General features: G+C 36.5%; 1 protein-coding gene across 1 annotated transcript in view; it reads right to left on the reverse strand.

The window, feature by feature from the left end:
- The window catches only part of LOC103782519 (sperm flagellar protein 2-like), a 54,618-nt gene that overhangs the window by 37,711 nt on the left and 4,443 nt on the right, over nt 1-12,464 (reverse strand). The window contains exons 4-10 of the mRNA XM_008950290.1: nt 11,923-12,062; nt 9,707-9,834; nt 9,461-9,599; nt 5,340-5,477; nt 3,012-3,172; nt 1,790-1,973; nt 882-1,047 (exon numbers count right to left, since the gene is read on the reverse strand). Of these exons, the coding sequence (XP_008948538.1) occupies nt 882-1,047; nt 1,790-1,973; nt 3,012-3,172; nt 5,340-5,477; nt 9,461-9,599; nt 9,707-9,834; nt 11,923-12,062 (1,056 nt within the window). The remainder of the gene's footprint in view (nt 1-881; nt 1,048-1,789; nt 1,974-3,011; nt 3,173-5,339; nt 5,478-9,460; nt 9,600-9,706; nt 9,835-11,922; nt 12,063-12,464) is intronic.

Consider the following 12,464-nt stretch of genomic DNA (forward strand, 5'->3'; position numbering starts at 1 on the left):
TTTGCAGGGCTTGAGCCCCTCTCTGGCTACCGCAAAATGTGTTTACAAACATACAAGGTTCAGGCCACCAGCCTTGCTTCCTTCTGGAGCTGTGGCATTTTGCAGAAAGAAGTGGAATTTACTTAAACAACTGCCTGCTCAAGGAACTGTTTGTTAAAAAAACATACAAACAGCATTGCATGGCAGAATTCCTTGCAGCAGATTGCCTGAGTTGCTAGGCAAAGAGAGAGGGGGGTTTTAGGTCTGTTTCTCTTTTGCAAATAAATTTTGTGGTTGGATGGATTGCTGCCAGCCCTATGTGCAAGATCTACCTCAACAGAAGTACGTTCTTTTTTAGGACTATATATGCCATTAGATTTTATGTCCTATATTTACATCATGCTACAGTTTATATATAAAAATGGTGGACCTTGATAGACCCATGCTAATATATGGCAAATAAATTCATTCTAAAATATCATGGGGTATTGGATAATTTATCCATTCTATTCCAGTACTTTAATATTTGAAATACTTTGACTTACGGCTTAACAGTAGGCAAAATTGAATGGAATTTTATTTAATAAATTAGCTCTAATTAGTAAATTCTAAAAAACACATGGAGAAAAGTTAATATTTACTTTCTAGGTTCTTTTTTAGAATATTTTTTCCTACATAATAATAAGGCCAACAGATATGATTAAATAAATACTACAGCCATTCAGAAGTCTCAGCACTCCTTTATCACAACCAGCTTTTCACACTGATATGTCACATTCAACATTTCAAAAGATAAATTAAATCCAAATTAAATGTCTTGGCTTACTCTCTTCTGTAATACTGACTTATTTACATTCCAGTAATCTAAAACACTTCTAAAACAAAGTCTGCATTTCAAATACCTTTGTTTTTAGCAACTGATTTAGCAGGAAGCTTTTTTCCCTCTTTGTTATCTTTCCCAGTAGCTTTGCCTGACAGTGTCTGCGAAGATTTCAGATCTGCCTTCAGTGCTGAGTAATGATGTTCTCTTTCTTCCTCCATTTCTTTAGACCGTATTTCAGCCGTTACCTTGACACCAGTCACACAAAGTAAAGTACACAGTATCAGCACTGTGCAACTACTGCTTTAAATAGCCTATACTTCCTGAAAGTATTTGCTGAGACAGAAACGCATAAATAAAACAAAGGAGATATTTTAACTAATTTAATAGTTTTACATGTTAATTATTTGTACAGATAAAATTCTACAACAAAGATGCAAGACAGAGACATTCCTGTACTCTAGTAAAAAGTGAGAAATGTAAGAATCAACAGTATGCAAAGCAAGACTAAAGTTACACTGAAAGGGTGCAGAAATGTATTTATTTTAAAATTATCAAAGAGAAAAGAAGAAGTGAACCTAGAAATTAACCATTTGAAAAGTCCACCTGCTTTATTTTAAGCTATATATAAAAGGTTGTGAAGAGTTTGAGCAAACATTGCATCACAGGATAAAGCTTGTCCCTCTTCTCATGCTTGTAGTGGGGGATGAGGGGAGGGTTTATCATGGAAAAAGTAGATACATAGAGTCAACATTCAAAGTATTTCAGTAATGGAATGAAAGGGGCAGTTATAAATTTAGAGGTGCTGACAATACACAGAATCCAATATTTTTCTCAAAGATATACAAACATATTAAATGTAATTATCAGTGCTGGAGCAAGAGATGTGAAATTCAGATACACAGTATGAAAGCTGTGTATTTAGGCTGCATGAATGGCAGGTTTCACTGTCTGACCCAGAAATGTTTAAGTAAATAAAACATTCCTTACCATATTTGATACTGCTGTTACTGCTGTTTGCCATGTATCAGTAATAAGATTCTCATCATTCCCAGAAGTGGCCACTCCCTTTTCTGAATTCTCATCCTTAGCCCTCTTCTGTACAGTTCCCTTGGCCTTTGACTTGCTAATATTTATTTCTGGTGAAGGCAGTTTCCAAGAAACAAGAGGAATCCTAAAAAAAGAAAATATAAGGCATAATTCATACCCCTTATATAAAAAGTGTTAATTATAACTACATTGGAGACTCTACTAAGAGAATGAGAATGCTTTTCTGAATTCTCATCCTTAGCACTCTTCTGTACAGTTCCCTTGGCCTTTGACTTGCTAATATTTATTTCTGGTGAAGGCAGTTTCCAAGAAACAAGAGGAATCCTAAAAAAAGAAAATATAAGGCATAATTCATACCCCTTATATAAAAAGTGTTAATTATAACTACATTGGAGACTCTACTAAGAGAATGAGAATGCTGTTCACAAAATTTACTATAGCAGCAGAAAAGACGTGAACATTCTTTATTACCAAAAGTGGAAAAATGTGTAGGTGACAAGACAACTATCTAGTTTAACTATAGAAGCTAAGGAATAATAACATGTGGATAAAACTATGCCAAATGACTGTGTGATCTACTGATATATTCACGGAGGCTAGAAGCACAGCCTCACTCCATAAATATTTTCTAAATGAACTGTAAGTATTTAAAAAAAAAGCTGGCATCAGTACTGGCAGCATTTTTGATAGTCTGAAATTATTTGATGGTACCCCTTACCTTTTAATACGACATTCAGTTCTGTGCATCTTTGTATGCTGCTTTAATTTATATTTCTCATTACATAACCCATTTAATTGCTTTTTTTGGTGTAAATTTTAAACCTGTTAATGTTCCATAACTTAGTTACATGAGGACTATGATGGGAATTGTTAGCAACACAGAGGGAAGCAGGAAACATTTCTAAAGCAGATTTCTTTGTAAGTCAGCTTTTAAAATGGTTTAGAATTCAGAGATGCATTAGTGAAAATTATTTAGATAAATCAGTAAAAATTCAGGGATAAATTATACCTATAAGAAGATTCAATATTAATTGTTTGACCATAATCCTTAGTTAAAAATTCTTAGTTGCCCATCCACTGAAATATCCACACAGGTATTTCCACATACACCCACAAAGGTATCAGTGAATTCTATTTGTATAATTTAATATTGCATTTCTACCTTCTTGATTTGCTTTGATCTTCTTTCTGCTCTACATCAATAATATCTAACAATGGGATTCTAGTAAAATCTTGACAGTCGTGGGTTGGGATTTTTCCTTCCATTGCCCTGTAATAGTCATGAAGAATTCTCTTTGTATCTTGGAAACGATCCACTTCAACCTCGAGAGGACAGAAAGATTGTAATTCAAAACAGGACAGAACATTACATGTTACATTTTAAAATACATGATAGCAGAAGCAATTTTAAATTCTGAGAGTCTGAGAGAGAGCAACAAACATAACCCTATTTGTGTGAAAATTTACAGTCTATTCAACGCATACTTTTACTTGCATGTATAATGTCTTCACATATTATAGAATAGTAGGTATTAAAAATACCTATTTTAAAATAGGTAATAAAAAAGATACTTTTAAGGACTAATAAAAATCTCACTTTTTAGGAAAGGAAAATTTACAATAAGTAAAATTTGATGCATTAATTACAATTACAATATATTTTGATGTATACATATTTCTATAGTAGCAAATAAAATTGCTACAAGTACCAACAAATTACAGGGATCTTTTAGCTGAAAAAAAAAATCCTTAACAGCAAAAAATAGAAAGGCTTAAGTGGTGTAGAAAATGTTAAAAACCATACAGTTTCTCTGGACCAAAGACATCAACAGACTTTACAGACCTAAGTGTCTTGAAGACCCTTTTGTGTGAATTATCTGGGAAGAAATCGAGTAAGATTCAAAAAACACTTAACACCTGTCATGTTTTGATTTATTGATACAGCACGGTGTTTGTAACTGACAAAACAGTACTAAATATTCATGGGAAAATGCACAAAACCACATTCACAAAACGAAGGATAAAACCTTTGTGGTGTAAACCAGCGCTCATCCATAAGTTGAGGAGAAAATACCTTCTAGTATAACAGTTTGTACACAGAAAGGTGGCAAGAAATCTGATAAACGGCATTTATACAAATCTGTTTACACAGTAGCAGAGCCACCTGGGGAATATGTAACTTCCCACAGAAAAACACACAGACAGCTCAAGACCAAAGAAACCTATTTTTGGCTGCTTCTCAAACAAAGCCATAACATAAAGATATAGTTAATGTATTTTTAGTTCTGTAGGTTTAGCATTAATAATTCTTTATTTTGAGGAGTATATACAAATAAAAATAGCAAAAATGGTTTCCTTTGCATTTTCCTCTAGGAAAATGAAAGCTTTTCTATGGTTAATACATGCATTTGGAATGCTATGCTGCATATTTTGACAAGACACATCAAATTAGATTCATAGTGACTCTCCTTTGGACTGCATTATACATGCCCATGAAACTCTGCTGGAAGAGAATTAGGATTGTAGATTTATACAGAAATATAGAAGAAGAAAAAAGATTCAAGTTTAACAATATTACTTTAATTTGGTTCCCTTATGCATATAATTCAAGTTACATTTTTTAAATAGTCCTAAAAATATCCTAATTACAGGATAAATGTGGTTCAGTTAGTCAGCAGTTATTTGATATTTTGACCTCTCTTTACTCAGTGGCCTTAAGTCTTCATTTAGGGCATTTTTTAGACTCTGAAAACAGTTAATGATTTCCTTACTACAGTAACTGACTACTTCACAAACTTTACTTAAATTACCACAACACTCATAGGAGAGTTTTTCCCTTGTTTATCAAACAGATAAAAATAACACTGAAGAATTAAAGGGCAGGAAGCCCACACGAAGCTGCTTTTACAGGCCTGATTTTACAGCCAAGTTAGCATCACATGGCACTTTTTTAAAGCATTGTTTTCATTGTCTTCTTTAAAGTTGCCAAAATTTTCACAGAATGGTCACTCAGTTTACAGAAAAGCTGGTCTAGTCTAGTCTAGTCCAGTCCAGTGCAGTCCTAAACCAAATTTATGAAGCTAGAACAGAAGTCACAGGGAAATCTTACTTTACTTCAAGAACAGACTGAATGAGAGGAAAAGCTTAATGTGGGGGAGAGAAGACTCAACTAATTGAACAGTATCTCTTGAAAATGTGAAAGTTAGGTGTGTGAAGACTGAGCCATATTTGAATGGATTTTCTCAAGAGCACAAATGACATCACATTCTTAAGAACATTCCTTGCCATTATAATTTCCAGCCTGTAGGTAAAATTTCAACTTAAATTTTAACATTCTAGATAAATTCATAAGAGGTATGAACACTTGCTTGTATAATTCTCAACCCCTCACTTATTTGGAGCCAAACATACAAAAATCCTCTGGGGCTTACTGCCCTCCAAATCTGATTCATTGCCCCCTTCCATTTCAGACTCCATAATGGATTCCTACCTGCATAAGTGAAAAGAAATGGTTCATTGCAATCCCCCTGTGATCTTGTACCCAGCCATCATTCACGATATCACTACGTTCTTGCTCTGCTTCTTTCCTTCTGTTATCACAGATATCCCAGAGATGATCTCTTAGGTCCTGAAACACAAAACCAAATATGGAGAAATAGCTATGAAAGAAAAATGAAATACTTTTGGGGCTTTTTCTTTACTGTTACAACTATTAAGGCCCGATCAACAAGTCGTGTGCTTGCAGAGAGCTGACAGAAAGTAGCTTTATAGATGTGCCACAGAAAAGAATACAAAAGTGTAAGATAAATGTGTAGGCTGCCTTGCTTTCCTCAGGCAGAGAAGACCTAAGTTAGATAAAGACATCAGGATGTGAATAGCTAAGCTCTCAAATGCATCAGCACATTTCCACTTGAATGGTTTGCTACCTAGTACACTTAAGAGTACTCTAATGGGATGTGCAATATGAAAAATTCTGAGAAAATTATGTCATAGTTCAAGTATTCTTTCAATTTGGATAGCTGCACACCATTTTTCTTTAATGTTCTTTGTAACTAAGGGCTCTTCAACCAGTGACTATATCTAATAGCAGCACTATGTGGTTCACTGACACCACTGAAGACCTACTAAGCACACACTATGCATGTAAACCCTATTTTCCCCATTGCCAGCTGCGCACAGAAATAGTGACAGACCTCCAGGTAGTAGGAGGTGACAGGAAGAGTGCTGCTGAATGGATAGCTAAGGTAGGCTAAGATGAGCTGTCTGCCAAGTTCCAAGCAGTTCACTCCACCTGACCCGTTTTGGGATAAAGAGAAAAAGTGTTCTACCCTACTAGCCCTGCAATGAGGAGCTTAGGCTTGAGCTGATAGGTGTTTCCATATTCATTACGTCTTGGTCTCAGCTTAACATGTCAGATCCTGTTTCTCTCATCCCTGTCCACAGACTTCAGATAAGTCCTGTTGTGCTGTATTGGACAAAAGTGACAGGGAAGCTGACAAGGGAGTAGTGCCTGCCCTACCTAACACATCAGTCACAGCATAGATGGGAGGTAGTCAAGGTAAAGGCTACCAGACATTCACCGTTGTCCATATTGTAGGTTATGCACGTGAGGATACATTACTGAGTAAAAAAAGACATAAGTATACAATTAATTTGCTTTGCAGTGGTAGGTTGACTTTGGCTGTCTGCCAGGTGTCCACCAAGCTGCTCTATAACTCCCCCTCCTCATAGAATAGGGTGAGAAAATATGATGGAAAAGATTGTGAGTCAAGATAGTGATAGGGGAATCGCTCACCCATTACTGTCATGTGCAAAACAGACATGACTCAAGGAAATTAATTTAATTTATTGCCAATTAATAACAGAGCAGAATAGTGAAAAATAGAATAAAACAAAAAACACTTCTCCCCATCCCTTCTTTCTTTCAGGCTCAACTTTACTCCTGCCTTTTCTAGCTTCTGCCCCTCAAGTGGAGCAGGGAGGATGGTGAATGAGAGGTTGTGGTGAGTTTCTTATGCATTGTCTCTGCTGTTCTTTCTTCCTCAAGGTCTTCCTCTGCTCCAGAGTGAGGTCCCACTCACGAGATACAGTCCTTCATGAACTTCCCCAATGTGGGTCCTTCCCATAGGCTGCAGCTCTTCAAGAACTGCTCCAGCACAGGTCCTTTCTAAATATGCAGTCCTTTGTGATTGTACTGCTCCAGTGCTGAGTTCCCTATGGGCCAGCGGTCCTGCCAGAACACCTGCTCCTGCATGAGCTCCTCTCTCAGGAGCCTGCACTGGTGTTGGCTTTCCACAGACTGCCACTGCCTTCAGGGCATCCCCACCTGCTCCAGTGTGCCCTCCATGGGCTGCAGGGTGGATATTTGCTTCACTGTGGGCTGCAGCATTAACAACTCATGTCACCATGGTCTTCTCCCCAGGCTGCAGGGGAATCTCTGCTGTGGTGCCTGGAACCAGGGCCTTCTCCTTCTTCACTGACCTTGGTGACTGTATAGGTATTTGTCTTACATTTTCTCACTCCTCTCTCATAGATGCCATGTAGCATTTTTTATCCTTTCTATAACATGCTATCACAGAGGCACCACCACTGTTGAGGATTAGCTCTGCTTTGGCCAGTAGCAGGTCCATTTTGGAGGTGGCTGACAGTGACTCTGTTCAACACGAAGGCAGTGTTGATGCCTTTTCACAGAAGACACCTCTGGAGACCCTCTGCTACCAAAACCTTGCTGCATAAACCCACACAAGAAGACACTAAACAAACTGACATTTTGTACAAACTGATGTACAGGTCTTCCCAGCACCTTACTGAGACATGGGTGGAGAAGCAATTTCTTCTTTGTCCTCATTTTATTCAGGTCCCAGTTTTGATTTACTGCAGTGAGGTATCTTTGGCTAGAAAAAGCTAAAAGTACATTTTGTGTGTTTCTTATTTTTCCTCTCACATTGTTCCTCCTCTTTTTAAAGTAAAGCAGCTTCTCCTTTTTTCCTTCTGCTTAGGTGGGTGAAAAAAAAAAAGAAAAAAAATGGATGCACATGCTAAGTCTTCTCCTATCTGGAATAAAAGTAGTGAGACTGAGTGACTGATCATGTTCAGTGACAGCAATGGAGTAACAGGCAAGATGAAGAAGCTGCTGAAAGACAGTGTAATAGAGAAGAGCTGCTCAAGTGTATTTTATTCACACTGATTCTGAGTCTTTAGGATGTCAAAGCCTGGGCTGCCCCTTGAGCTTTAAGGAGTTTTTCACACATCACAAAATCTGGTGAATTTTTACATTATCCTGTTGATATCAGAAAAATCTGGTTTTCAGGTTGCACAGTTGTCAGCTTCCAGCATGGATAGTGTTTCAGAAAGGGTCCAGCTGAGATGATGGAGTTGAGCAGTCTGGGAAAGCTGAAAATGTAGGAGGAAAACCATTTCACAGATTATTTCTTTCATTTCTTCTCTCTCCTTTTCTAGCATCAAGGAAGGATGGATGACAGAATTTTCACATTCAGGGAGGTACAATGGTCAGGACTTAAAAGCATAGAAGAAGCATGATCATCACATTCACTCACAGGTTTGGGATCCACAAGGGCTAATTCTGGAAATCATGTATTTACTCCAAACTGCCTTATTTACTGTGCTTAGCCTTACCACGGTATCTGAGTTTCACTGCACCACACTCAACTATCATCTCCTCATAACCTAATTTAAAATTACTAATGTCAAACGTGGATTTCTGTTATGAGTGCAAGGCCAAATATTTTACAATTTAGCTTTCTAAAATATAGGACAGATGCATTCCAGTCTTTTTATAATTCCATTTAGTAGAAATTAGGAAAATGGAAGATGAGTTTTAAAACCTCTACTTCATTCTATTGAAATAACGCTATAGTTCAGGAGATCCAACGCTTTTTCCATCTCAGTGAATTCATCCATGATTCCTCTAGTGTTTTCTTCAGCTAGCCATGTTGCCAGCACTTTTATTCCTCTTTTCTGAGAGTATTTCCTGATACGACTTCAACTAAAAATCACGTCTGTTCTGAAATGGGAATCAGATAAATTCAACAACAACTCTACTTTCTGCCTATGTTAAATCTGGTTCTGACCTTGTTAGGACCTTTATTCTCAAGGATTTTTGTGAAGAATAACTCTCAGGATATGTACAACTTATCCAAGATCTATTGAATCAAAATATTTAAAATAAATTCTCTGCACTTTGTATGAATCAGTACAAAAAAAATATATATTTTACCATATGTAATTTATGGAACAGCTAAATGACTGCTAAGATATGTTGTGATAGAAATGTCCAAACCTGTAAAATCTCTGAAAGGCATAAAACATAAAGAAAAATAGAGCAGAGAAAAATTTATTTTACAGTGTGTCAGTATACCACAGTACAGCCTAAAAAAAAGGAGAAAGATAGAAGATAGATACAGTCAAAAAAACAGAGGAATAATTGTGAAGAACATTTTAAGTACAAGAAGAATTGAAATAGTTTAAGAAGAGTGGTTAAAAGGGAGAAAAATTTATATAATAATATCACCCATGTTACACTGAATTTGTATACAATGAACAATGAATAATAAACTTCAGGGTATACTATAACCATTGCAATTTACTTACAGTAACTCTTTGGTGTAGTTCTGCTTTTGTTTCCTCATCTTCTCGCAGGTCATCAGCAACTGAATTAAACTCTGATTGCCACTGAGATACAAACTCCTGTTTATGATCTGGAGTCTTCAAATAATCTTGGAATTTTTTTCTGTAAATTACAGTAAAAATAATTTTGATGTTAAAAGACATATAGAGTGCTCCAGGGAAAATACAGAAATACTAATATTAATGTATTCAACTACTACTTCTACTCACCTAATGTCTGCTATGTAAGAAATCACAGAGTGTTCTTCATCCCTTAGATGTCTAAGTATAGTTTTGATGGTATTCATATATGTATTTTCTACCATTTCCCAGTAAGGTACTAAAAAATCAGGTATCTCCTGTGAATTTTTTAAAAACATAAAAATTAATCGATATATTTCTTGGTAACTCATTTAGCTGTAGCATTAGCAAATGTAAGAACAAATATTTCATGAAATTTTATTACTTGTTTTCAGTATGTATTTCTTTTGATTTACAACTATTTACAACTGATTGTAGGCACTGTACCACTCTATCATTTATCTTGTGCATTTCTTTGGGAAGAAAGTGACAATACTCAAAATGAATGAGAAATTCCAGCAGAATACTCCAGTATCTGTGGTTTCGTATATACTTATACATTAAGTGAAGATACTAAGAAAATACGTAAGTATGAAAACTTGGTGGTACACAACTGTTCGAGCTGGTAAGAATAAAAGTGGACTGTCTAGTGTCACAAAAGTGACATCTGACTGACCGGCTGTCATGAAACACAAAATGAAGCCTATGGCCAGAGGAAACCTACCATATGCGAGCTCATTGCAGTTGTGAATTCAAAACTGGGAAATATTAAGAAAGCAATTACAGAACAAAATGCAAAGGATCATGAGGTACCCTTCAAATCTACATCTGACATACTTCATGTAGTCCCAGCTCCCCATCTCAAAAAATATACAGTAGAACTGGAACAGACAGAAGGGCAAGAATCATGATTAAACATATAAACTGCTCCACATGAGGAGGGGCAAACAGTTTATGACTGGACTCGAGAAGCAATGCAACACTGAACAAAGCGAAGATCTAATAGATGTCTGTCACATATTAAATGCCTTCAGAAGGTGATTATGTAATTATTATTCATTGTATCTCACAATACAAGAAGTAGGGTTTATCAAGTGACTCAAGCAAACAGGTTTAAAGCAAAGAGACAGAAATATTTTTTCAGCTATATCATGGAGAACAAAAAATAAATTGCTTCCAAAAAAAGCAACTAGATATAATCATGGAACAAAAGTCTATTGAGAGCTACTAACTGCAAACTTGCAGATACAAAGTTAACTCAGGAAACCCCTATATTTCAGAATATTGGAAACTAGGAAGAATCACAGAATCACTACGGTTGGAAAGGACTTCTAGGATCACCCAGTCCAACCTTCCTCCTAACATTTCCCCTAACCACTAGACCACAGCCTCAAGTGCCACATCTACTCATTTTCTGAACATCTCCACCACCTTCCTGGGCAGCCCATTCCAGTGTCTAACCATGCTCTCAGTGAAGAAATTCTTCCTAATATCCAATTGAAACCTCCCCTGGAGCAACTTGAGGCCATTTCCCCTTGTCCTATCATCAGTAATATGGGAGAAGGGACCAGCACCTGCCTCACTACAACCTCCTTTTAGGTAGTTGTAGGGAGCAATAAGGTCTCCTCTCAGTCTCCTCTTCTCTAGACTAAACAACCCCAGTTCCCTCAGCCAATCCTCACAAGGCATGTTTTCCAGCCCTCTCACAAGACTTATTGTCTTTCTCTGGACCCACTCCAGCACCTCCATGTCCTCCTTAGCCTGTGGTGCCCAAAACTGGACACAGGACTTGAGATGCAGTCTCACCAGTGCCGAGTGCAGGGGCACGATCACCTCCCTGCTCCTGCTGGTCACACCATTTCTGATACAGATCAGGATGACATTGGCCTTCTTGGCCACCTGGGCACTATTCTGGCTCATGTTCAGTCCTCAGGGAAAAGATGTTAGAAAAAGGTATCCTAGGAAAAAGATCAGTGCACACGCTTCCTGTTCTTACATTCTTTCTATGAGAAATGACTAGCCCTTGCCAGAGAAAGGATACTGATCTAGTAAGTCTATGCTAGTATTTCACAATATTAAAAAGTATTATTATTTGGCCATTCATGAGCTACTTTTGATCATCATTATGAAGAATTTAGGAAAAAAAATGATCAAAATTTTAAAGCATGTTTCCTTAGGTTGCATGTTTTAGTAGCAATTGTTACTTGTATTTTTAGATATTTATAATACTGTACTATTGCATCTTTCAGAGAAATATTGAAGAAAAGAATGTGTAATGAGACATAACATTTAGGTAGAATATGTGTAAGATATTGAGATAAATATGTACTTTGATATCTTAGACTTTTAATAATGAATTAAAGTACCTTGGGAAGTGGTTCATCTACATAAATCTGTTCATCTGATCCTCGTTCAATTGGTGGTGCTGTCATAGGAATAGGAGGAAGCAGATCTTGAGGTATAACTGGTACAAGCTCTTTTCCTGGTAGTGTTTCTTGAGCAGACCCTTGTATGGGAATATATAATTAGCATCTTCAAATACATTTTGAGTATCAGTAAACAGAATTAGATATCTATGCCACTCCAACAACTTCAAAATATCAGAACAGATTCAATATTTTATTACTTAAGTACTGTGCATCAAAAAATCAGATCAGTGATGCCAGAGTTACAAAATCACTTTCCAGTTAAGTTTATATTTTGCAGGACTGATCCTTCCCTAAAACCATCACAGTGAGAGAAACAGGAAAATAACAAATTAGTATGTATGCATATGAAAAAAAATCTTTACCAGGTAAAGATTTATACCTATAATAATTTATACCTTATACCTATCATAATTTCAAGGACTTCCTGCTTAATTAAAGAACAGTTGTAAAACACTTCCAGCTTCTGTGCTAGACTTGGG

This window comes from Merops nubicus, unplaced genomic scaffold (assembly GCF_000691845.1).
Source record: "Merops nubicus isolate BGI_N331 unplaced genomic scaffold, ASM69184v1 scaffold5132, whole genome shotgun sequence".
NCBI lineage: Eukaryota > Metazoa > Chordata > Aves > Coraciiformes > Meropidae > Merops > Merops nubicus.